The sequence below is a fragment of the Thermobia domestica genome, chromosome 5 (assembly GCF_964235325.1).
Source record: "Thermobia domestica chromosome 5, izTheDome1.hap1.1, whole genome shotgun sequence".
Taxonomy (NCBI): Eukaryota; Metazoa; Arthropoda; class Insecta; order Zygentoma; family Lepismatidae; genus Thermobia; species Thermobia domestica.
In genome coordinates this window covers 164244519-164272483 of record NC_137458.1, presented here as the reverse complement: position 1 = coordinate 164272483, position 27965 = coordinate 164244519, and the positions used below count along the sequence as shown (strand labels likewise).

The window sequence follows — 27965 nt, the reverse complement described above, 5'->3', positions numbered from 1 at the left end:
GAACTAATGAAATTATATTTTATAGATCGCTCAAATAAAAAGTACACACAATACAAAAATATACACATCGCAAACACCATATGCCAACTATTAATGAAGTTTATTAAATTTCATCTAGTTTTAAATAATTTTCATTATTTACATAAAAAGATTCATAAAATACTCATTTCCCATATTTACATAATCATTTATTTCACTCTATACCAGTCTCTTACTTTCAGTATCCCCTCCAACATCTTTCACCTCCTTCAAAGAATAAAGTAGTGGATCAGATATTGTAGTGGTAACAATTTAAAGGAAGAACCACCCGACATTACAATATACTACATAAAGTAACGTATAGGAAGAACCATCCGACATGACAACATGCTGCATAAAGCAACATACAGATACTATGTACAGTACTGTAAACATAAATGTAAAAGACTGTAAGCCTGTTACGTGCACTTTAATTTCTTGAAGCCTTTTTTCTTCAGTAGAGGAGGGATAGGAACAGAAAGTCAAGTTTTTTCAAAAACTTTCCACTCAGTATTCGTTTATTTAAAAAATCCTCAATGGTAACCTCCTAATCTTAATTATATAAAGACATGTTAACTTATCGTAGTGTCTGGTTTAAAGGTGAGTGCCGTAATACGATCTCTTCAGTTACAGATTAGCTTTGGTGAGGTTTATGAATTGTGAATTCTTTACAATTTCTATAGTTCGTTTAAAAAAATAAATTTGGCAAGATTGCTTTCTAAAATTGTTCTGCCGTATTATAAACAAATATTGAAGCGAATAGAAAAAATACCGACATTTAATATAAACGACGAAGTAAAGAAAAAAGAATATATAGACATACACATATGTAAATAATTCTAACGGATATCTTCGTGATTAATTGTGATACTTGTACTCTAGCCATCTACCATAATAAGAACTGGTATATAACAATTAATATAACAAATTACTCGAAAACAAATGGAAAAGTATAATCCAGAAACTGACTAACGGAAATATTCACCAATCATCAACTGAAGACGGATGCCAAACCAGTGGGTCTCGAAAAACACATGTCTCGCTTACTAATGTTAACTACGCATCTTAATGTATAAAAAAAGTACTGAAGAAAACTGCAACTTTCGTAGTCTAAAGAAGTACTATTACATAGTGAAAGTGATCATGTCAAAAGTATCAAACTCCGAACTGCTTTAACTGCAAACCTACTGGACGATTTTAGAGCTTGGTAAATTGAGTACAATATACGATTTTACTTAGCACCCTGTTTGAAACTTTATTAAAACCCGTTTCAGGGAAATAATGCTTCCATCAGTCACGAAAGAAATAGAAAGAAATTAAGTTCAACCTAAAGTATTATACATTGTTTATCGCTCAACTGTTGGTAAAATTTAGCACTTTTTGTTTATGTAACCAACTCAACATTACTTTTACATTTTATGCTGTACTAAGAAATAATACTTTATGCTGGATTCACAATAAATTCCATTGCATTACTATCTACTTAACTACATTAACATGGCTATTATGTATATTATATTAATAGAAAATTGTCATATTATTTGTTTGCTGACTGCTTAATTTTTTTGTTTAGCACTACAACTGTAGTGAAAGTTATTTTGAACGTGCATTTTAATGGCACAGTAGCTAAACTGAAGTGTGTTAAGATATAGTGATCCATACAAAAGTACTTGTGTGATAACATTCTTTTAAAAGTTTATTTCAATCAAGCATGTTTTATTATCACTCTAACAGCGAATTGCTTTTTTCGATCGATGTGTTTATTAATCTCCACAATATGTCACGAAAATATTATATTGTAAAAAAAAGCCTTAAAGCTTTATTGATGAGACGCAAAATAACAAAATTATCTTTCCAAGGATATATAACATCTGTATTTCATTCTTATTTCTTTTTCTTTAGTTCCTCGAACCTCCGCGTGAGGTCATCGAAATCAATCTCATCACTAGCATTACCACCACTTCTGGCACCAGGATTCACACTCTCCGCTGGCGGAAAAGTATCTGTAGGCACAGCTGGCAGGTCGGGGAGGTCAATATTATCAAGTCTCGGAGATGGAGAGAGTTTTGCTCGTGGAGCTGGCTTTGGCTTGTCGTCCGTCTGCAATGAGAAGTTATAGATAAATTGTATCAAATTTTAACTATTATTATTATTATTATTTATTACATTAAAATCAACACACTTTGCATAGGAAATGTCAAACGCATTCAAAGAATTTTACTTTGCCAGATTATAGAGTAATAAAATTGCAAAATTACATTGAGTCCCTCCTAATTTCGCAGCCAAAGATAGTGAAAAATAATTATACAATTTACCTTAAAACCCTCTAACTCTCTACAACAGCGGTTTCATTACCACTGATATTTTGTCAACGTTGCAAACTATTTCAAACCAATAGGTAAGACTATTTTTAGTTCAGAAGAAATTAGAAAAACAGAAGTTATGTTTAGTAGTGTGCACTGTCACTTATCTTCCAACATCTTATATTGAAATGAAAGCTGCCGCAGCTCGTGGGCAGTGTTATCAGTGTATTTTAAATGTATTTTCCATTGAATACATTATCCATCAGCATGTAGGCGCAACATTAAGATCACGATCAAAAAACGTGTGTAAATCTAAAAGAACAGGCAAAACAATGTTTGAACACTACAATCGCATAACTAAGATGAAAGTGAAATTTAAAACACGTCTTTGATAATTAAGGTATTCCAAAGTTGCACACAAATCGAGATAATTTCGATAAAACATGGCATATATTCAATGAGAGTTTTATTGGACGAAAGAAAATATATAAAAACAGAAGAGATAAAAGGATGAAATCAGGAAGGCGTGGAGAAATAAGAATGAAATATGAAATGTTCGAAGAAGGGTAAGAGGAGAAGAGGAAGTATGGACCATATTTACCCAAACCCAACTCTAACTTCAACAAAAACAGGATAAAAAGATTAGGTAGCAACAAATAATAAGTAGTATCCGTAGGTCATGACAAATTCCATTAGTGTTTTCAAGAAAGATGGATAAAGTGTATTACCAAGCACACGTTCTCTTTTTCAAATTTTGTGTTATTTAACTAGTACTACTTTGAAACAGTTTGACGAAATTCGACGAAGTAAGTTTATGATAAACTGTTTTGATATAAAATACGATTGTTCTGTTATTGAAATAGTCCGAAGCACAGTAAAATTATAGACCAGTATCATGACTTCCCTTCACGAAGATAATTTTTGACAATGACTCGACAAATTACATTAAAATAACACTATACACGGCGAATTTTGACATCTTGCGGCCTTAGACCATTCTTAGACTGAACCTCCTCCTCTCTCTCCTGGAAACAATATTATCTGCTGAACTGCTTATTCCTCTATTCCTTAACTATTCTTTCACTCCTTCCCCTACTTCTTAGATATTTCCGTTTTCCGTTCTTGTGCGTTTAATAATAAACAACTGACAACTCGTTACAAAGCAGATGCAGTGAAGAAGGAAGATTCATTCAGTAGTTTTTTTGTTCCAACTACAAATGCTCCGAGTGCCAAATTTATACAATTAACCTGTTCAAACTTAAAGAACAAAAATAAAACACATTATTAAGATTCAAAATCCTCTTTCAGAAAATCGAAGCAGCAACAAATTACCACAATAGCATTCTTCTTTCAAGAGTACTGATCACCAAAAAGGCTGAAACGACAAGAAATCCTGAACATAGTCTTTCACAGCGAGAAACAAGGAAGTCGTTTTAACTTAAGTATTAATAAATCAACAAAAATGCTCACCAGTAAACAGTCGAAGCTGGGAGCAGAAAAAAAAAAATCAAGAACAATTTGTCTTCCTCCTTATCAATAAACGTTCTGAAAGAAAGAAAATAGTTGTTTGGGGACACTGATACTATTTAAATAACCTGCAATAGAAGTAAATACTATGTTTCCAGAATGAAAATATATTTGAGTGGTCATTTCTCTTAAAACTGAGCCAGGAAAATTGTTTTCTAGAAATAAGAACATGAAAATAACACTGAAACATTGAAGCGAAAGGGGGGGAGGGGGGCTTCAGTCCTTTCAACGACATTACTGGAAGGGAGTTCAAGATTTCTGAGCCTCAGGTTTCGATGCCTTTGTGTACCACCAAGGAATTTATTTTACTGAGTTAAACTACACATCTTCCTAGCTTAGTGAATTAGAAGAGTTCTGATACATTCAAGACAAACTTAGACTATTTACAAGATAAGCAATCCGGTGTTGAAGACGGCAAACACGACAAGAACTCTACTTTACTTTTTAAAGAACATTTCACGTTTTCAAACGTTCAATCAAAGTTTCTATTAGCAACTTAGATCTCAAATGAATAAATTTCAGTACTTACACACGAGATATAAAACACACGATACATGAAGCTTTCTGAAAGCGTAATGCAGCATAATTTTAAAATATAGCCAGGAACCATAATTCGTATACAATATAATTATTATTACTCTTACACTAAGTAGCGGTTTTAAATCGAACAGCTAATATTTAAATTTAGGTTTGCGCTGTCGCTACAATAAAATAAAAGCTTGGCAAAGAAATTCGCAGAAGATAAAAACACAGCTTTGAGAAGTCATTAGAAAAAAAAATGCGGATAACAATTCACAGCAGCGAAAGTGGTAATGGAGCGTATCACTCACAAAAGATATTGAGCTCTACTTAGTATTACGGAACTAGTATGCTACTATTCTCAGAACTGTTAGTTTTATCAGTGCCGGTCTCCATAAGTCTGAATATACACATGCCAAAATCGTCTGTGCACCCAAACCAAATATTTCATGAGTTTTATCTCGACCATTTCAAAATTGAAGATGGAAAGTTATTTCGTTGTATTTTGCTCTGAATTTTTAGAAGTTTGTAGTAGGGAAGCATGCTCAAAACCTTCGCAAGAAAGAATTAAAACGATGAAACTAATCGAAACCAGGGACTAATGAAGCGAAAAAATTATCACCTTCTCTCCCTTGAAAAGTGTAGAATATGATAATTCACAAGAACAACAGAAATGGTAAATAGATTTTGACAGATTAGTGTTTAAGGTGCTTTTACGGCAAAAGTGCCACAACTATATATTTCGAAACCGGATAGTGAATTCAATGAATATGTAAAATAATTGTTAAAAAGTATGATTATTTGTGAATACGACTTAAAACGGTCCAAGTTAGCAAGGAAATACGTACATACGCTAGACGAAACAAGTATTTGGTCTAGGAATTAATTCGTGCGGGTGGACAAGAGATGGCGCAACGAACGGAGAGTCCAACAGTTCCGTGTATCCACACATGTGTTGCAAACCCCTGTCATCGCGTATCGTTCGTAGTATAGGGCAGTGGATTAAAGCGTCAACAACACCAGTTTGTAGTTAAGTGAACATGGCGCAATTTGTGCCTGATAAAGTGTTTTTGCGGGGTGTCCTGCTGCATTACTTTAATATGCAGAAAAGTGCGACTGAAAGTCATCGTATTTTGGTAAAAGTGTATGGTGACCATGCTCTAGCTGAGCGAACGTGTCAGAAGTGGTTTGCACGGTTTAGAAGTGGTGATTTCGGCTTGGCAGACCAAGAGCGAGCTGGACAGCCAAAAAAATTTCAAGACGAAGAATTGACAGCATTGCTCGAGCAGGATTCGTGTCAAACGCAGGAACAACTTGCAGCAGCATTAGGCGTTGATCAAACAACAGTCTCCAAACGCTTGAAAGCCATGGGAATGATTCAAAAGATGTCACATTGGGTTCCACATGAATTGAAAGACAGAGACGTTGAAAGACGAAAAACCATTTGCGAATTGCTGCTTCAACGACAGAGCAGAAAGGGGTTTCTGCATCGAATTATTACGGGTGATGAGAAGTGGATCCATTACGAGAACCCTAAACGAAAAAAGGCCTGGGTGAAACCAGGTGAACCAGGTCCATCACAACCAAAACGAGATATTCACTGTGCAAAGGTTATGCTGTGCATATGGTGGGATATGAAAGGTGTGGTGTACTATGAGCTGCTGCAACCGGGTGAAACTATGAATGGAGAACGTTATCGACGACAATTAATGCGTTTGAAGCAAGCTCTGGCCAGAACACGACCAGAATGGGAGAACAGACATGATAAACTTATTGTTCAACATGATAACGCTCGCCCACATGTCGCAAAACCGGTCAAAACCTATTTAGAAAATGTCGGATGGGAAGTTTTACCCCACCCGCCGTATTCACCAGACGTTGCTCCTTCGGACTACTACTTGTTCGATTGCATGAACAACGATTTGATTGGACAGCGGTTTACTTCTTCAGAAGATATCGAAACATGGGTCTCTGACTGGATCGCTTCCAAGGATGAGGACTTCTTTCGCCACGGAATCCGTACATTGCCTGACAGATGGGCGAAAGTGGTGGCTAGCGATGGACAATATTTTTCTTAAGGTATTTATGTATTTTGTGTTTGTACTACAACTTTAATGTGTGCGTACCAACCGCACGAATTAATTCCTAGACCAAATAATATGAAAAAATCGTAAAACAGTGAGTATTCTTGTGGCGCCTCTTGGAACAGGAGAAAATCCTAGTTTCATTAAAAGTATAGTAGTGGAACACTGCAATGTAAATATCATTGTAAATATTTCTTAATGCACTAGAAACAATAAAGTCCACAAAAATTAAGCGGTTGCCTTTGATATCCTGACAATATTTCATACATACTGCTGGTGTTCGTACCAGATTTTCACATTCAATTTGTCGTATGTATGTTCTTGACTCTGTGCTTCAGAAATTAGATCTGATTTTAAACTTGCTGACCCTATAATAGCAATTATTAAAGATTCCAGCTAGGAGAGAAAAGAGCTGCTAATGTATTCAACGAAAGAAGGTTTGATCTGTACTTCAGTTCCTGTCATTTTTGTGGATTATTGAGGTCCAGGATAGAAAATATAGAAAATAAAATGAAGGATTATGTATTATCGTTTTAGTGCTCTAGAAGAAGCTAGTTGAAGACGAGAGTGCTTATTGAACAGCTTCAATCAGTTATTAAAGTTGCTGACAGCCTTCCAAACAAACTGAAGCTCTGGAATTCACTGATATGGATGAAACTCACAGATAGTTGATTTTTTGGTATATTGTGCAATATGCTTTAAAAATAGTAGTGTATAGTAAAGGAAAATGTATAAACATATCCAATAAAAATCACGATGATACAGATTCTTCGGATAAATTAAACTGTCAAATTCTACTAAAAGTATTGCTTACATGATTCTCAAACACTACTGACAGTATTTCTGTGCACCGATCATCTCGCGACAAAGAAATAGTTTCAACAAAATTCTGTTCTCAGAGAAGCAATTTTCTCAAATCCCCCTGTTTTACGTCAGCTGTAGTTCTCTACTCAGTACCTCGGTAGAAAGAAATTTCTGAACTAAGCTGGATTCTGAACTGACACAGAACCTTTTCAACAAGAAAATCAAAATGCTTATATGAGGTTGGTATATAATTAATATTCCTTTAACAATGAAAATCATATAAATGAAGATTAATCCAAAGAAAGTCTGTATTCCAAATGGGCTTTCAAAGCTAATTTGCCATTTTCTTTCCAAAATACATATTACTGTGTGAGTTATATAAAACATTTGTAACACAATGAATTGGTTTCGTTTCAATGCAGATCTTGTACCCATTTGGTACCACTTTACTTCCATTCCAGTCATATATTTGATGACAGAAATATTGGTTGAAGATGACATGGGAATGAGTTTGTGAACCGTGTTCGGTTTTGCACATGGGTGTTACGACACGACATTCCAGATTTGTCGCGTATCCTATCCACCGACAAGGCAACTTTTACCAATCATGGAAACGTCAACCTAAGAGACATGCAACCAATCCCTGTAACAAATCCACATTCGCTTCGTCAAATGGAAGGCCAGCGTCCATGGAGTGTTAACAACCGGTGTGGAATAGTGAGTGAACATCTTGGGCCTTGGGTCTTTTTTCATACATAACACTGAATGCTGACCGATACATACACTTCCTAGAAAATGACTTGTCAACAGTATTAGAGGACATACTGCTTCAGACAAGGAGAGAAATGTGGTATTAATATGGCGGGTACCCAGCTCAAAGTGCATGACACACTACAGTATGTTTGAATAATGTTTCCCAATTGAAGGACGGGGAGCATCTGTCCAATGGCCGGCTCGTTCTCCAGATTTAACATTTTTAACGCCGTTAGAATTCTTTTGTCTGGGAGAAACTGAAGGACACTGTCGACCGAGATGTGTCATCATCATCACACGATATGTAACAACGTATTACAGCAACCTGTGAGACCATTCTACATGCGATACTACATTCCGTGGAACGATCTTTGCGTGTGCGCCTCAATGAGTGTATCACAGCGGACAGCCACCATTTTGAAGACACACTTTAACAGACTAGATTTACGCTCATTTCACAACGTTAGTATCTATGGTTCTTCGATATACTGTCATGCTCATTGTTATTACGTTTTCGTCGATCCAATGCCAAAACCGCGAATGTGCTAAATTTGACTTTGAGTTATAAGCATTTTAATATTCAACTTAACCCGAAAAATCAGTATATAGACTTAGGTACATGTTTTAAGAATTGACGATAACTTCTAATATACTCATATTTCACAAATGGGACTTTGGCATTGGAATCTTTGTGCCCCAAATAACATGAATCTGCACTTAGGTGAAAATAGCAAAATTTGCACATTCGCGGTTTTGGCATTGGACCGACGTTTTGTAGATGTCAAATAGATGGTGCTGACAATCTCATTGTTTTCTTCTTCCTTCTCGAACATCATACGTTTGTATTTCTTCATCCCTTTTCATGATTTCTGACAGGTCATACGTACTGCAGTACTGGTGGACAAGTAGATCACTTGTTTTTCTCTTCACAACCATTTCCATGGTCATATCCCGTTATTATGTGCAGTAGAAGCATGAGATAAACGGCGTTGTATTTCTCCGCGTGCGCACTTTCATATTATTCATGTTTTATCTATAGTTTTATTACAAAAAAAATCACTTCGTTTTTGATGTCCCATTTGTCGTTATTTTTCCCACCACACCATACTTCCATCCATTCCATCTGACGAGCCCCATTTGACATTGCTATTTACCGCAAACCATATATCGCTTGCATTTCTCGTTTCTTCGGCATTTCAGGTGATACTTTTAGATGTCTCACTCTGTATATATAGATGAATTTCTTGTATGCGATAGGTTATTTACATACCATTAATACAATTTCTAGTGTCCAAAGTAAACAGAGTATTATTTAAGTTTAATTAGATGATAATTAAATATGGTTTTATTTACTTCTTTTTAAAGAAACTTCAGAAGATCTTTTCAATTCTGTACATTTTATATCCACGTAATGTTAGAATCTGCAATGCCTTCTGCAACATGTATAGCCCCGCTGTTGTTTAATTTCAGTAATAAAATTCATAGTTCAATCGATTAGTTGAAAGGTGCACCCAATTTTTCTGCGACAAAACAGGCTTCAACCAACCTCATGAACAGAATACAAGAGTGTGAGTGCGGTGACAAAACGAGGCAAAAGTCGGACTGAAATGCTGTTATCATCTTGCTGGTATAATGGAACAGTGCTCGATCATGTTTCCATTGCTCAATTACCAAGCTTTGTATCTTATACGTGTATGTTTATTCTGTCACACCTACATCTAAAATAAATGGGCAAATCAACGTGCCATTTACTACTAATTTGATCAAAGAGAGGGTAATATTAATAGTGATTCATATATTTTATATGAAAAGTCTAAATTTACTCCTCTCTAAATACATAACATAAATTCAATACTACTTTAGTACGCAATATTACATAACATAGTAATCTTTCCGAATAACACCCAATTATTATCATGATTACTCTCCAGTTCAATGTTGCATGGCTTCATACATAATCAATAATCTTCCAGAAAGGCATTTATTACTTTATTTCTATTTGCTTTTAAAATCGTCAACAACTTGTTTTACTGTAGATATTATTAACTTTTTCTCCCCCACCCTAGCATATTATTAACTCATTTTCATATCAAAAGTTCGGTTCCACTGTACGATTGTTAGACTGTTCTCTGTATTATCAGTTAATTTAGCTCTTCAGATGACACACATAAAATGAAATGTTCCTAATTCCTGCAATGAGCGACGCATATCTTAAAGCCATGCTCTGTGCAACGGATCAGCTGAGATTCATCAGCGGTGTACTAGTGCTGCCATTGCAATACTCACACACAAAAGCCATGTCCGCATACCCTGAGTATATGAAAATGTGAATATGATAACTGTCCTTTTCGCACTGGTCTCTACACTTTCTTCCGCATCGTGAAGTATTACTGATTGCTTCACGCAGCCATATGGAACGCAATGCTAATATCTAATGTTTGTTAGGATAACCCAACAAACTATGCTGTGCAATTATAATAGAGTTTAATACCCTTTTTCGTGATTGAGACTTTATGAAATGTCAACCTACATTTTAACGTAGGCATGCTGTTATCAGTGATCGAACCCGGGTCTATTTGCTTGTTAAAAGATTTATGTTTACGTACTCAATTTTATTTAAAATTATTTATATTCCCTTCTGGAATACTGTAAGTTCCTCATTAATCATTCTGTGCAAGAAAAGTTTGAAATAAAAATGAAATCTCTGAGTTTTACGTCCCACAATTATGCCGTATAGGCTAAAGAAGACAGTGATGTGAAATGAATGAAATGGTGGAATGAAGAAAGTGGAAGGAAACGGGAGAACCCCAGAAAACCCACGTACACGGTGATTGTCCACCACAAAGCTCACTTTGCGCAAGATGGGATCGAACCAAGGATCTCATACACCAGAGGCGAACGCTATACCACTGAGAAACAGGAGACCCCTACAAGCAAAGTTTATTGAAAACGTGAGTAAAAGATTATATTTGAAATCATTTACCGAATACACGCATCAAAATATATCTTGAGATCTCTAATTGCACTGGAAAGCAGTAAAAATATCTCCATCTTAACTGTTTCACTATTTCCAGCTTAGCTGGGTCATAAACATTGTAAGTCTCATGAGTCCTTCTCATATTAACACACAATTTACATTTAAAAAATAAAATTTAAAAAATAAATCTCATAACATCTAGAAGACTTGATTTGTTAACCTAATATTAAAAGTGTACACCTCCGAAAAGCAACTCAATACCATAACTCATAAAGCAAACTCGATACCATAACATGCCTTTATAGTAAACCTACTATATAAAATACTTCTTAATAATACCTTTAGATTCTTAGCCCCATCAGAGTGGTTGGGAGTAAGGTCCGGTGGGAAGCTGCTGGTATAAGGAGGTGGAGGCATCTCATCCTGAAAGGTCAAAATATTCCAAAAGCTAACAGCATGCTGTACAACATACGTGCACCACAAAAAAATCAAACTTATTAATAGAAGTAAAAAGTGTGAGCATTCCTTTTCATTTATAGTTTATTGCAACGTGGGATTATTGGTGCGCCAGATTCAACACTCCGATGCGGTTCGTGGAAAACAGCCTTCTTTTTCAACTTCACGAAATGGTATCACTTTCTGTCATATGTTAGTCAAATATCTTTCTACAAATTTGTCTCATAGAATAGAAAAGTTGTGCTGTTTAACTTATATGAAACATCATACATTATTTGATTTTCGAATATTTCTAATTGAAATCATTGAATCAATTTCTCATTTAAAGGTTATACAAACCGAAAAATTCAGGATATCTCTGTTTGAAGATGTAATATTACGTTAAGACATTATTTGCATCTCACATACTCGGAAAACAATTGGCAAAATCGAAACAACCTACGATTTTACCACAAATGCTTATGACGTTTCTTCCGTAAGGAATTCAGCTCATCTACAGATTTTACTGGATCACTGAGTGGTATCTCATGCAGTATACTGGCCGGATAAGTGTTGAAAAAATATGAATAATAAATATAAGCTTCAACAGAAAATAAACTCTTTTTTCAACTACCACAATTCCGAGAGACATTTTTTATTTTATTTTATTTTTCGTCTTAATTCTTGAATGGTCTCAAGTGCTTTATTGTCACGGTTGCATTTAAATTTTGTAGCAGAAAGGCCTCTGACAGATTTATAGCAGATGAGTTAGATTCGCTTGTAGCACGTTCCTCCTTTTAGATTCGCTTCCGTATTAACTATTGTTCTCCCAAGCGATTTCCTCCTACTATGACGAATTGTGAAAAATAATGGTAAATTTGGAAATAAATGTGGTAATTCCACCTGTTTCGCACAATTTTTGCTCTTTTCTTGTTTAAAGCAAAGTAATAAATGAGTTTCGTTTCACAGAGTAAAACTACGGTGAACTTCCAAACTACGTGAATTTAATATTGAAACTGGAGGTAGAATATGACTGCCTGCAATGGAGAGAGAACCTTAAAAAGAGAATCTGTTCCTTGAATGCTGAATCCATCCATTGCTTGCAATCTCTTACTGTTTTTGGTATATAGAGATAAATACTGAAACCGGAAGTGGTAGCTAATGTCTTCTGGTTGCAATAGAGAAATAAAGCCGAGATGAAGGATTCTTGTGGTACCGAATCCGTATCAGAAAACGGCTTGTCAATATCTATTTCAGTTTTATCACTACGGAATCAGCATTGAAACCGGAAATCTAATTCCACCATCTCTGGTTTCAACAGAAAGATAGAAGTCGAGACAAAACTCATTCTTCGCGCGCTGAATCCATCTCAAAAGGCAATTTCTAGCTATCTCTTACCGTTTTTCCTCTATGGAGATCAATATTGAAACAAAGTAGTAAGTTTCTAGTATTTCCGGTTTTGGTAGAAGAATATGAGCAGAAATGGAATCTACTCTTGGGACGCGGAATTGACTCCAAAAATAGTTTCTCCCTATCTATCGCCGTTTATGTTCTACTACGAATAACTTTCAAACCGGAAATAATTTATTTCTATCACTTTCGGCATGACTAGAAGGCTAATGGAAGAGAGAGAACCCATTGTTAGGATCTGAGTTAATTCCGAAAACAGTTTATCAATATCTATTACCGTTTTTGCTCTATCGAGATCAATATTGAAACAGGAAATAGTAAATTTTTACCACTTCCGGTTTTAGTAGAAATATGTAGGTGAATAGTGTATCGTCTTCAGACGAATCGATAAAAAAAAAACTTGTCGTTATCTGTTACCATTTTTGTGTTATGGTGATCAACGTTGAAACCAAAAATCTTAAATTCCTACCACTTCCGTTTGAATGAAGGGTTAACGCATGAAGTGGAATGTAATTTGGAACGCTAAATCAATTTTTAAAAATGCTTCTCGATATCTCTTAACGTTTTGGCTCTGATTTCTCATCAAAATTAATTCTCACGCATCATTTTAAATGAAACTTCTCTCTTTTCAGGGAATTCCTTCTTCCTATTGGCTGTTTAATTTCGGAAGAAAAAAGAAGTGACTAACTTTTATTGAATTTTCATAAACATCTTAAATTACAAAAACATAACATAAATACCAGGTTTTCAATAGTTGCCATTTATAATTTAACGGACAGAAAACAAGAAAATAACTATGGCTGAAAAATATGTTGGGGGACTTAAAGTGTATCCTGCGTTTGACACAAATATATATATCTCATTATAAATATATGAAAGATAACCACGAAAAACACCGAATCATCTTTCACGTCTTCTTCTAGACAAGGTTGGCTTTGATGCGACTGCAGCGCAGTAGTTTGCATATTTGCCGTACCACCAAGGACTGCTGTATTGCAGTGTGTTAAACAAACGGAATGCGTCCATTTTTTTACTTCTATTCACTATGCTGTTACGTATAATAAAAAATAATTGTCGTGTTCACTTGAATTCTACACCATCACCTGTACGATAAAGCATACTAAGACTAAAGTGAGCATAAACAAAAGTAAAATAAAGCACACAACTAATAATAATAATAATAATAATAATAATAATAATAATAATAATAATAATAAATCATAATGGGCAATTGAGAAGATACCTGAATCGGGATATTTACGCTAACGTTACGTGATACAATAGTAATTTTCTACTGTGTACTCAATAAATCATGCACCAACACATCTCTGGACATCCGTTTCACCAATAGCAGTGGCATTAGCACACGAGTTGTTACATACACATATTGTTCCTCTTGTATACGAAAAAAAAAAAGGATAACTTTAGTAGTTAAAAGTACTATTTTCTTCGGAGAATTTTTACTATATGCACAGAACACTTTACTATGAACGTATTGTGAAAAGGATATGCGTACTAATCTACTTGATTTTATTATTTAAAATATCAACCGAAAATGTATGAATAACATGTATCATGTGCCAGTTCGTTTCGGTAAGTATAACTACTCGCTAGCATATACAAATTCTACATCAACTGGGAACCTAGTTATCACAACCTCATTAGTTCAACTGAAAGTCAAATAGAAATAAACACGAGAATTGCTAAATAAATCAAAATGTTCGTAGAAGAAAAATACACTGACACTTGTTTCAATTGCACATTTAAATAAAGGCAAGCGAGAAAGAAAGCCTAGTGCATACTCCCCATGCAGCAACTATAAAAGGAACGTGCTTTTAAAATAATAAGAGAAACACTTACTGCAGAGAGTTGAAGAATATACTGCATTAATTCTTTCTCAGTACTACACAAAAAACTCTGAAGTTAGGTTTAGAGAAAAGCTAGTATTTAATCTTTCGTCCAAAGAGCATATTTATCAACAATAATGAAATATATTAAAATAAGACCATAATTCCACAAGATACCTGTTCTCTTACCTGTAAGTTAGTGTTTACCGACTTCGCACCCGGAGGAGGCAAGTCGAACATCGGAAATTCATTGTCTGTTGACGGAGGAATATTGAATGGCAGTGGAGCACTCTGACTTCCAGGATATGGAAGATTTACATTACTAGGATACGGCGCACTTGGTCCCTGTGAAGGAGGAGCTGGCGGAAAAGCGCCTTCGTTCCTTTTAGTGATTTCCTTCAAAATAAACATATAAGAAAAAAAAGATAGTGTTCATTTCTGCGGAATATATTTTTTCTTTTTAGTATAGATTATAATTCAATTAAAAGTATGTTTAAAAATGATGAACTATTACGTATAAAAAATTGAGATTTTATAATTATTATTATTTGTTCATATTTCAAGTATTTCGCTCAGCCACTTTCCATCCGAGTCACAAAGCTTAAGTCGTTCTTTCACGTAAGTTTTTTTTTTTTTTGTTTTGTTTTGTTTTTTTTAAATCTATTAATTGTGTGTTCCACACGTTCATTATATAGTAACTTTCAGCTATACTACAGACTTAAAACTAAATTTACTGATTTATAACGGCTGTATAAAGTCAAGCTCTCGGTATCTTGCTTATGCATTACTGAAAGCAAAATAAATTCTAACGATCCTACATGTCTCTCTCTCAATCTCTCTCTTTAGAGAGAAATAAGACTTTAATGAAGACATATTAACATTTAATTTGAACTAGGAATAGCTTATTACGAGATTCACATCTCATTAATCTCATTACTCAGGATAATTTAGAACTATGTGAATTAAATATTTCTTACACCATACCCTGAACAGGTGCAAATTTAATGAAATTCAAAAACTGAAAAATGTTACACTGGACATAAATCGCTTTCGAGTCACAGGCCAATACTGACAGTGTACCCAGTCCTCCCTGAGCCAGCTATACATGTTCATTCTAAAATCGGTGTTTAGCCAACTCGGACCATATGAACTGTACCAAAACATATCTGTGCTGGACAACCCAGAGCCATATATTAATGAACATCTATGACAGTAGAATGACATGCAGAAAAATAGAAGAAACTGATGTTGCTGAATCGTCTGAGCAAAACTGGTTCTAACTGGTTAGAACAAAGTCGTTACAATAAGCTAGAAACCCAGGTAGTAGCTCCAGCTCAGTCGCACAGTTTCTTTCCTTTCAAAACTTTCTTTTTCTTTTTAAACTGACGAAGCTGTGCGTGCGAGGAAACTTATTCTAGTATACTGTGACTGTAACAGAGGTCACAAGAGATTTGAAATGACTGTCGTCACAGAAAATTTCGCCAAATGAGAAGTGAGGTCTCTGATCCGATTTCTCAACGCAAAAGAACAATGCACCTCATATCACAACGTAGTGTTTTACCAAACACTGTCTTATCAGCTACAAGTCGTCCAAAATCAATGAAGACGAATGTTATGATCTGGAATTATTCTGATGTTGAGAATCCAAAACTTCAGATGGAAACTTTTTAATCATCTCTCATACAGTCCTGACTTTGTCCCTAGTGATTATTTTCCCGTTCCTTCACCTGAAAAGATAGTTTGCTTCGTAACTTTTAATGACAGTGAAGTCCTCAAGACAGAAGTTCTCACTTGGCTGAAATCTCTGGTAGATTTTTACACAGAGGGTCTACGAAAGCTTGTGCCACTATCAAAAATCCTTGAAACTTCATGGCGACTATGTAGAAAAATAGCCAAGGTAAAACTTGTATAGAGCCAACAGCCCTTTTTTCTATGTTCTTTGCTATAACTTTTTTTTTTTTTTTTTAAGTGCGCCTGATATATACATACTATGTATAAATTCCTCGAGATATTCTTGAAATTCATTACTTCTTTCATGACAAACGTAAATAAACAGAGGTAGATATAAATTAATTCCCATCATATCACTCCGCACATCCCTCTCTAAAGATATTTGTTGGAAGTTTAACGTTCAAATGAATTGACAGTTTAACATGGAATCCAAACTAGCGTAATAAGTTCAATGCTCTCCCACTGGTACCCCGTTAACCAAAGGGGTACTACCCACTAACAAGCAAGGACAGTTCCTCATTTGAAGAAAAGTAGTGAATATTTAGGCAGTCATTATTATGGGTAAAAGAATATGAAAAATAGACTCAAAAAATACAATACAAGTATAGGATTCTATTTTCTTATCCCTGTACTGTTTATAATGCTTCTCTTGTAAAACTATGACTGGCACCGTGCTTTCTCAATTATCATTGGGGCAACTACCAGTGTACAGCCAAAATCGTTGGTCCGATATGAAAAATTCCAATACTTTAGATTGAACTCTGCTCCCTTTTTATTTTTTTGGTATCTGCACTCATAACAAAGTTGGTTCAAAGTTGGAAAGGGACTTTGAACCAACTATATTTCTCCCGACTACAAAATTCATCATCTACTATGCATGTACATGTACAGTATGTGCGTCCTTTAGCCTGGCATATTCATGGGACGTAAAACTTAAGCTTTCATTTCATTTTTATTTTCCAGAACTTTCTAGAATTCCCTGAATTTTTACAAGTAAAATGAATTCCCTTAATTTTCCAGTTTTTCCAAGCCGGTAGAAACCCTTGTAAGCGATATGAAAATATGTAGAAAAGGACGTGCCTGTGGACCAAATTTCAGAATCCAACTAATGGAATTATCCTATTCAAATTCTAATAGATGGCGAGTGTGCCAACGATTCAGGAATCCACTCCCCTAGAGTGAAAGAATGCAGAAAAGGGGGAAAAGACAGATAGAAGTCAATAAAAGAAAGAATATATATATATATATATATATATATATATATATATATATATATATATATATATATATGTATGTGTGTGTGTCTGTGTGTGTGTGTGTGTGTGTGTGTGTAAAACTGCTATTAAACAACGCAGAAGAAAATACTTCCATCATTTAACTCTGAAACCAGTTTGCTGACACTAAGATGAGTAAGTTCCTCTCGTAATCGAGGCATTAAAGGAAGGACAACTTTTACATTTATTTTTATATTAATTGGAGACGCATCAGGATTTAAAATAAATAAATTCTTACTGGATAATTGAAGGGTGTGTAATTCGATTGTGGCAATTCTGATGGCAAAGCTGGAGGCTGTGGGTAGCCTACAAACCCAACTGGTTGCGGTGCCAACATGCCACCTCCTCCTCCATCTCCACCCAGATTATTCTTATCGTCAACATTGATAAGTAAGGCATCGACTCCCAGAGACTCATCATTCTTCATCACCTGAAAATAGTAGAAGTTTCTTTATAAAGACCACACAACAAAATTTTATTTGATACAGTATAAACATCCTATCAATGACGAACAATGGTACACAAGCAATCATTTTAAATCCCCGACGATTTTTAAGAAAGTACAATAAGGAATTGAAACTGAGAGAAATAGGGAAGATTTTAATCTTGTACCTTTATACAATACGAAGCTCTCAAAACTTTATGCTACAAGAATTACCATTAATTTTGAAGTTATGGTAAATATTTATTTAAAAAAAAAATGTTCCTACGTGAAAAGCTTCCTAATTTCACATGTAAGTACAATATTTGTATTCTTAGTTTTCAAATACAGACAATGAAAACTGGAAGAAAAAAAAAAAAACATAAAATGACGCATTTCAGTTTAATCAATACCATCTTTTCAAAATACAGTGAGTTCTCAGCTTTCTTCCAAATAATATTTTCACTGCTATCTTGAATCTTAAAATAAAGTACAATAGTCAAAATACCCTTATATCTGCCAAGTACATCTGAACGATTGATAAGAAATATATGCAAATAGGACTAAATTTAACTGGGACAGTTAACTGCCTTTTTTCATAAGTAATCTACGTAGATAAATAACGGATATTTAGAAGTAATGTATACATAATTTTGTCACTAGTGTAAAAATGGCAATGGACTAATTATAAATATTTTGTAGGGAAGCGGACGGAGAAACTCTAACTTTTTCACTTTTTCTTTCAGATTCGCTCAATTCAATCAGTCTTTCGTAATTTAATAGAGATTTCTTGAACACTGTAAATCAGATTTTACGCTGCAGAAAATTACGGTATGTGAAATTATGATGGAAGAGGGTCTTTATTTCCTTGCCTTTTCCAAGTTTCTTTTTTCTTTTCTCTTTTCTGCCTTTGATTCTTTCTTGCTTGCTCCATTTCATTATTTTTAAATTTGCTTAACAAATCCTAACGTCAAAATTTCCTAGAATCTAGCCTTCATAATGCTATTGGAAACATTTCTATAGTTATCATATGCTAGTATTCCTCTGAAAAACTGTTACATCGAACTTTCCAACCACACTTCCCCACAATATTACAACAGTTAAGATTCCTAGAATAAAAAGATTTTTTAGTTCTATCCTCAAAATGGATTATTATAGGTAATCGTTTTTCCGCAGTTAAAATTATAGCACTGCTTACTTTCTGACAATTCTACAAAATACTTGCCCAAATAACCATTCTTCATCTGGGATATGCTTCTGGTCTGAAGAACGTATGCACGAGCACATCACATATTCTTCAAATACTGAAATAATTAAACTAGTGAAGTCATTCTATTATGTACAATATATTAATGTAAGCATTAACTTAATATTTGCTGTCTTAACGAGATAACTACTAAAACTAACCTGTGGATCCGGTTCGTACTCAATATTATAGTTCTTGGCAATTTCGATCAAGTACTTTTCCACAAGAATCTTGGGTGGCGCTTGAACGCTCATCTTATGCATCAATTTTTCTGAAACTGTATTCACAGCATTGTCCTTACACGCCTGAGAAAAAAGTAACATAATATTACATATATGCATACATTAAATTAAGAAGTTATAATATTGCTTAGAATACTATTGTTTTATTATTTTAAATGCGGGTTAAGAACATATCTTTCTACTTGGAACTATTTCGATTTTGTCATAAAATGACGCTGTAATTCACGGTCATTTCCGGCAATGTGAAACGATATTAAACCTCTCGCCTTCCTTTCTGAAAAGACCTGTATTCCCATTCGTGTATGCGTTTGAACTTCAGGAGGGAAAGAGAAATGAAAGATTCTTTATTTCTTCTATTTCCTGTAAAGACTATGGTCGCAGGGGCACTGATTAGGGCATACCTGGCCCCACCCACCCAACATATACCCCTCCCAACGAATGAAGAGGGAAACGTAGAGATAGTAAAAGAATGAAAGGATGTGAAAGAAATAACATCGGTACAAGGGAGACGTACAGTAGATAAGACAGGGAATCATACTATCTCTCTCTCTCTCTGAAAAAAGAAACAAGAAAGGAGGGGGGAGATAGAAAGAATAGATGGTATCTTCCTCTCTCCTCCTCATCTTTCTATCAGGAAAAAGAAGGAATGCATAATAAGAGAGTTTTTCTCCCTTTCCGCTTCTCGTAACTAAATCCAAATAATAATACTAATAATACGGAGAAAGAGGGAATTAAACACGAATGATCCACACTTTGATGACAAAATTCAGAATGAAACACGAAAAGGCTGCAATAGAACGAGTGACACTCTCCACAGAAGGTGGCATTGGTATCGCAGACATACCAAAACTACGAAGAATAGATTGAAGACCTTCGCCAATATTTCACCAACAGAAAAGAAACCAACTATCTGTTTCATGTAATATGCGATGCAGAAACAAATACACCACTCCATCTAGTCATGACAGAGTTCACCACAAACTATGCATGACACGAACAAACGCATAGAGGTAGAAATCAAAAGATCTCCACGAAACCTTTGGTAATCATTTAGAGGACAGTAACAGACAAACGACAATCAACTGCCTGGTTCAAGAAAATTGGACTCTTTTTCCGAAACAGTAACACTTATGATGTCCATCCAGGACCGAGAGATACCAACCCGAAACTATTGTAAATACATATTGAAGCAAGAAATACCGGATGAAAAATACAGAAAATGAGGAGACACATTATGACAAATTGAACACATAACAGGTTCATGTCGTATAATGGCTCAGACAGATTATCTAAAAAGACATCACAATGCTGCAAAAGCATTCACCAGTTTTTCGCACATAACATAGAATTAATCATCGATACCAAGCCATACTAAAACTACCAGCGAAGCCCGGTACTTGGAAACGATAAATACAGACTCTACTGGGATTAAGAAATCACAAAACGGATGTAACGGTACCTGCAAACAGACCCGGAATCATTATTATCAATAAAGTGGGCCAAGAAGTAACTCTCATTGATGCAGCAGTACCATTGACTCATAACATACATATAACATTTAGTACGAAACTATAAAGACCTGGCAGACAAGATCAAAAAGTTACGGAAATGTCACAAAGTTACAGAAAGACAAATCATTATTTCAGCTACAGCTATTGTCCCAAAAAGTACTTAATCGCAACTGGAACAGATAAACGCAAAACATCTAACTAATTTACAAATATCAGTAATACTAGGCACCTGTCATATGGTCAGGACGTTGTTTGGAGACGAGATCTTCAAATAATCTGCGCCTGTCAGAGACGGCCGTCAGATTATTAAGCTGAAACCGGTTTAAACCGAGCTGAAGAAGAAGAAAGGAAGAGGATGGAATCAGCAATATTGAAACAACATAGATGTCATCAAAGGAAGTTGAAAATAGTGGATATTTCTGAAAAATTTAATATTTATTGTTTTTTTACTAAATCTCTACAGACACGGAATATAAGATTAGGAAAAGGACTCAGTGTACATGGGAAAACCGAAACACAGGAACTAGACACTAAGTTTCTCCAGAAAATAATAGAAATACATGACAGCTGAAGCTCTCAGATTCATTGGAATCAACATCTCTTGAAGAAAGCAACAGTCCCCTTTTTAGTTATCGGTACCTGAAATTTGGCAATCCTGGGAAGGGGAAGAAGATATTCCCATCTTTTTTCTGCTGTTAGTCTTCCAGAAGGGGGGCAGGGACGTCTGTCGGGCACATCACAGATGTTCGAAATGTCAGCCGTGGATAGCACTGCATGCATGACAACAATGGATCATGGATTGGCGAATCCATTCGAAGATACATGGACCATGGTGAACAATTGACATAGCTCTGGTTGAGAAAGGAGCTATTAGTAAGAATCGTACCTGAGCATAGGGTTTCCCATATTTGTAGGACAACTGCTCGGCAATAACCTTCAACTCAGCTACATCAGTCTGTAATCTAGGAGCCACCCAAATAAGGCTTGATATGGCTTCGGCTAAGCCTTCATCCAGAGTCCTAAAATAAATAAAGAAAACGCAAATAAGCAACTGATATTCAGTTTACCACCGTACATATACTTTAATACGTTCATACATTACACACTTTGAAAAAAAAAAAAAATGACGAGAATGAAAACACACGTCCTGTTCTTTGAGACTGTTGAAATTCAGCTCGTCAACTGATTGTGTGGCTTGCAGTGGAAGCAAATGTGTGTTCGACCTCAATTGGCAAATGTACCTACCGAATCACATTGATATTTTTTGTTGTGCATGTATTAAATGTATTATTTTAAAATCACTATTTCCCATTATTTAACCTTTTATGTATGGAAGAAAGAAAAACAAAGGTTAATCTTTTTGCTCCAAACGCAATTCTCGACTTTGTGGACTTCTACGCATTTAGTAAGTACGTTAACTATTTTGGTGTGTTGGCTTTCTGTTCTAGAGTTATTGTTCATAAAATTTGGATTTTAACTTAGAGGCATCAAGAAATTTCACTGAATTAAATTCAAATGATTTTGACCAAAGTTGGTATGATCGTAGATCTTGACGAGCTTGGTATGAATGGAAGCTCAACAGACCCTTGGTTCCCGAGTTATTAGCCATCAAAGTTACGCTTGGACTCAGAGAAATCAAGAAATTTCATTTAGTGAGAAAGATGGAACTCATCCGACTTTTACCAAACTTGGTATGGATGGTAGACCTTGACGACTTTTGTATCCATATATAATATTATGGTGTGAAGGCCTTTGATTTCAGAGTTACTGGTCATCATGGTTAGGTTTGGACTTAACGGAAGGATATTGTATAACGCATACTATTGACGGAAATAATCTGTTCTTGAACAAAATTAGTACAGTTATAGATTTCAACGTATTTCGTATACATGGTACATATTATGATGTATGGGCTTTTGGTTCAAGAGTTATTGTCTATCAAATTTGGGTTTAAACTTAGTGAAATCATGGAATATTTTTAAAATGCGATCGATTAAACTTATTCGGTATCAAGTCGATTTGGTCAAACACTTTGACGAGCTCGGTATGTACGCGAGCTCAGCATGAAATATTTTGTTGTACAGATCTTTGGTTCCCGAGTAATTGGCCTTCAAAGTTATGTTAAGACTCGGTGAAATTTCATTAAGATGCATTTAATTAAACTCAAACGATCTTGATCTAAGTTGGTGTGACTGTAGATCTTGACGAGCTTGGTATTCATGGAAGCTCAATACGAAATATTATGGCGTACAGACCTACGTTCCCCGAATTATTGTTCTTCAAAGTTATGTTTAAACATAACACGTTCAATTAAACTTAACCGCTCTTGACATGGTGACAGACCTCATATTGAGTATGTGTGTAAAATATTATGGTGTTAAAATTTTTAGGTCCCGGAGTAACTGGCCATGTAAGTTCGATTTTGACTAAAATGCGGTTATTGCAACTATTCTGATCTTTACCAACCTTGGTATGAACGGCAAGCGTTGGCGACCTTAGTATACATGCGAACTTAGTATGAAATATTAAGCTGTGAGTCCATTAATTCCCAAGTCATTGACAATCAAAATTACGTTTGGATTCAGTGAAATCAAGAAATTTCATGAAAACACGAAAGATGGAATGCATACAATGGTAGCTTAGTACTCATATGAGATGTTATGGTGTGATTTAGTTTCCAAATTATTGGTCATCAAAATTTGGAATTTCGACTTGAGTTTGAAATTAGGAGTTAGGAATCCGATCTTGACTAAACTCAACATAGTCGTATACCTTGCACTGTTTAATTCACACTGATATATTTATTGTTCATAGTCATTCAATGGATCAATTAGGATATACAACGTACGTATTGTGCGAAGACGAAGATACAGTGAAGATGATGTGAGGCATACTGTACTGAATTCAACTTCAATTTCCTTGTAAAGACGGTCCACCCAAATGCATCTCCAAGTGGGGTGTACTACAATTTCATACTAATAAAAATTTCCTATGCAGATTAGTTTTCGTTGCATTGTATAATTTCTCTATAATCAATTAAGGACGAATTTATCTCGCTTGCATTAAACCTACTTCTTTGAAGAATTATTCGATTTTTGATTTTGCAAGGAACTACTCGATTTTCTTTACAACAAAAGGTTCGCTTTTTGAAAAATTTATCGCTTTTCTCTCTTCGATTTTTTAAATTGTTTTTTCCGTGTCCAAAAATATATTTTTATTTCCATTTCGTTTTCCCTGCTTTTGTTGTACTTATTAGTTCTGTTCGAGACCTTAAAAATAATCTCTGTCTTGGTTTTATGATTCTCATTTCAGAAAATAACCTAGTCTAGGAAAACAAACGCCAAGGTTAGGACTTTCACAAGCAATTTTCATAGGAAAAAAAGAAACGAAACAATGCTAAAATAAGACCAAAACAAGGGTAAAAGAGGTGCAATTTTTCTAAACTATTTTGGCAATTGCCCTTTCATATAATTGAAATCAACTTGAATCTAAATGAATATATTAACTATGTATCTCTCTATAATATTGGATAGAAAACATAGCTAAAATTAAGCCAAGTTGCAAAATGTGTTTTTGTATTTGACGATAAAACGCCTTTTATTAATAGATGGTAAAGTTTCTTTCCACAATCAAAGACCAGTGGGGCATATTTTATATTCACTTGGAGTACTCTGTAACTGTTGCAAAATCGACAACATTCAGATTCTTTTGAAGAGTTAATCTCAAGCTTTCCTTCGGCAAAACAAGTATATAGCTCATCTCTCTTTTCTAAGCATTGTTGTACTGAGCTTTTAACGAAAGCCGCTACATATGCGAACCATAGATACAATACAGAAAGCTGATATGTCTTGGAAATCACATCTGCGTCGTTTGGATCGAGAGAAAGCACAATTCTCTTGATCTTGTCCAATTCTTACACCATATACACAGAACTCTAATCACGATGATTGGGAAATTTTCAATAAATAAATAACATTAAAAAATTAGTATATAAAAAAGAAAAAGGGATTAGAGTCAGGCTAAGAGAATTCCTAAGACTTACCTTAAAACTAACCTGATGTGAGAATAAAAATTGCCAAATAAAATAGAACAATTCAAGTATTGGTAAATGGTTTTTGTAACCGTCAAATATATAAGTCTCTATTAGGGACTTTTTACATCTTCCCATCCTGCGTATCAACACAATAGTTCTTGCACCCATCGAAGCTTCTTAACCCTGTGTGCAACTCACCTGCCTTCGCTCGTTTCGCTCTAGTTGGTAGCCTATCCTTACGCAAACACGAGAAATTACACTCGTTTGATTTTATCAAAATGAGTCGAAACTTATCTAACCCTAAACTAACGCAACTCTACTCTAATATACTCTTTTAAGCCCGTTCACTTAGTCATGAGCAGATAGAGTCTACATTGTAAAGTTTATTTTGAAAAAAGTTTTAATTCTGAAACATTTCAACTGCACACTTAGGAGAGGACTATTTTATATGAGGCAAAGCTGCAAGTAAAATATTGGCTAGTACCGCAAAATATTGAAAGCCACTTGTGAAAAGATAAGTGTAAGATATCGTAAAGATGGTATGTTGAAATTGTGCAGGTTAAACTTAAAGATACCACTCAAAATAACGGTTTACAATGTTCGATAAGAAATTGCGCCCTTTCACGTACAAGTGAAGCTGAAGCGGGCACCATAACCATGACATGATTTTTACAAAAAATTTCCGTGCAGGTTTGCTTTTCGCACACCACTCGAAATAATTGTTAAAAAATTATAATTCTCTTACTAATTTCCTTCTTATTGTTTCCTAAATGATTTGCGCCGGGCGACATGAAAATACCTCACATGGTGTAGATAAAATTCAAGGGAGTCATCATAAGCTACTGTTGAAAAATTACAATTCGTTCACAATTTGCATATTAAGTACGGCGTCCGGATGTATGGATAAATCTACAGTGCAAAAAACAAAATAACATGTGCTAGGTGGCAACAAACAAAAAAAGCCCGATTGAGTCAGGGCTGGGCGAAGCTTGGGGGCCCGAGTGTTGGGGAGGTGTGCGTCAGAAGGGAGCTAGCGCGTCAGCGAATGTGGGTATACTTGGAAGTGAGGGTAGTGAAAATAAGTGGGTTTTGGCAATGGTATGAATTTCAGTAGCATTTGTCACTGTTTCATACTAGTAGCGCTCCATTTGTAAACATAAAATACAGCTTGCGTACACGGTGCAGAAGTACCCCGCCCATGGAAAATAAGTTAACTTTACAATGCCCGCTCCAGCTGGTATACTTATTTGGAAACGAGATATTACACACTATTAATTTCATGAAAATGGGTCGAAACTTCTCTAACCTTAAGCTAACCCGTTCCTACCCCTACTCTACTTATCCCTATCTTACTCTACACTACTCTACTCTTCTATATCTAAGAGGTCCTACTTATCGATGAGCAGCTACAGCATGTATTGTAAAGTTTACCCGAAAATAGTTTCCAGTACAGTTATCTTTCATATGCACTCACTCATCTTGGTAACTCTTTGCATTTAATTCTATTGCGTGCAGAAATTTGTTTTTTATAAATATGTCTTTCCAAGTTAAGTATTGAAATTTAGGTATCTCTTTACGGGTTAAATTCCAAAGTTGGGCGTCCGTTTCCAGCGAAATTTTTAAAATTTACAGGAAATATATGGATAATTTGATCGTTTGTGTGCTTGATAATATATAAGAGTCTCGAAAAATCTGTTTATTTGTTATATATAAGCGGTTATAAACATGGGACTATATGGCGAGCGGAGGGAACTACTTGGCGCAAGGTAACCGAACAGTTGCATTGTGGGAAAGAAACGAGCATGTATGTTACCAACATGGCGAATGTACAAGGGCAATGAACTAGCAGTTTTAACATTTGTGAAGGAATACATTAATAACGAGCAAAATCTTTTAAAAGTTTGTGAAGAGCACGGATTAATGAACCTAATAACAAATTGCAGAAAGCGTGGAAAGGAGATAACAGTGAAAAAACTTAACGAAAGCGGACGCCCAACTTCGGAATATATGCCTCTCTTTACTTTGGGCACCGAATTTTACCTGTAAATCTTTCAAATTGTGGTGCGCCAAAAGTAAACCAGCACCAAAATTTCAACATAGTGCATGTGCATATAGAATCATTTCTGTAGGTAGTGCAACAGTAAGATGTATCCTCGTGCACGGGAGATGAGAAGTAGCTGTTCTTAACTATTACCCCTTTTATCTTAGTCACTTTCCATTCATACTAGGTATAATTGAAGCTGAAGGAAGATAACACAAGTATTGCTATAAAATCCATTTCCCTGTAAACTGTTATTTAATAACTATTAGTATTAACTTAATTGAAAACCACTTACTTCATCTGTTGTATTAATCCAAACCTGGCCAGGAGCAAGTCACAATACATTTCTACCACTTCCATTGCTTCTACAATATAGTCTTCACGTATTATATGTTCAACTCGGATCTTGGCCCTTTCATATTTTCCTGCACTAATGTAATCAGCGATTTCCTTTCTCGCTTTTTGTGCCAATTCAGACTTCTTTTTCTCCAATAGTTTCAACCGATTCACTGCTAACCTAAGATTTGTTTTCAGTTTTGTGTAACTTACACCACTCGCGAACATATTGACCACTGTGCAAAGCAATTGTAATAATAACTGTATATCTAATAACTGTAATCAACACACAATTTATCTACGAACATCACATGAATGAATCACCATCACATTCACTTCCAAATCACACTGCAAACACTGACGTAAAATTCCATAAATAAAATGTTTCTGCAGGATTACAGCAAACAATTGCGAAACGAAATTGTCACTCAAGTAGTTACAATACAAATCATG

General features: G+C 35.1%; 1 protein-coding gene across 2 annotated transcripts; it reads right to left on the bottom strand.

Moving 5' to 3' along the window:
• On the bottom strand, positions 1–27923 carry Ist1 (increased sodium tolerance 1-like protein). Of its 2 annotated transcripts, XM_081759320.1 has the most exons (7): positions 27472–27922; positions 21989–22121; positions 19511–19654; positions 17921–18112; positions 14867–15073; positions 11325–11408; positions 1–2118 (listed from the first exon to the last, which is right to left on the bottom strand). In XM_081759320.1, the coding sequence occupies exons 1-7, from the start codon at positions 27738–27740 to the stop codon at positions 1903–1905; spliced, it is 1245 nt and encodes a 414-aa protein (XP_081615446.1). In that variant the 5' UTR covers positions 27741–27922; the 3' UTR covers positions 1–1902. The 2 variants fall into 2 exon arrangements, with proteins under 2 accessions (XP_081615446.1, XP_081615447.1); XM_081759321.1 differs by lacking the exon at positions 11325–11408 and having other exon boundaries at positions 27472–27923.
• Between the last annotated feature and the right edge of the window lie 42 nt (positions 27924–27965).

Excerpts from the sequence above, each read along its gene's own strand:
- Ist1 (XM_081759320.1), bottom strand. The coding sequence starts at position 27,740 with ATGTTCGCGAGTGGTGTAAGTTACACAAAACTGAAAACAAATCTTAGG. Across the intron at positions 22,122-27,471 it reads GGATTAATACAACAGATGAA|GACTCTGGATGAAGGCTTAG; the intron begins GTAAGTGGTTTT and ends TATTTATTTTAG. Across the intron at positions 18,113-19,510 it reads AGTACGAACCGGATCCACAG|GTGATGAAGAATGATGAGTC; the intron begins GTTAGTTTTAGT and ends TACTATTTTCAG.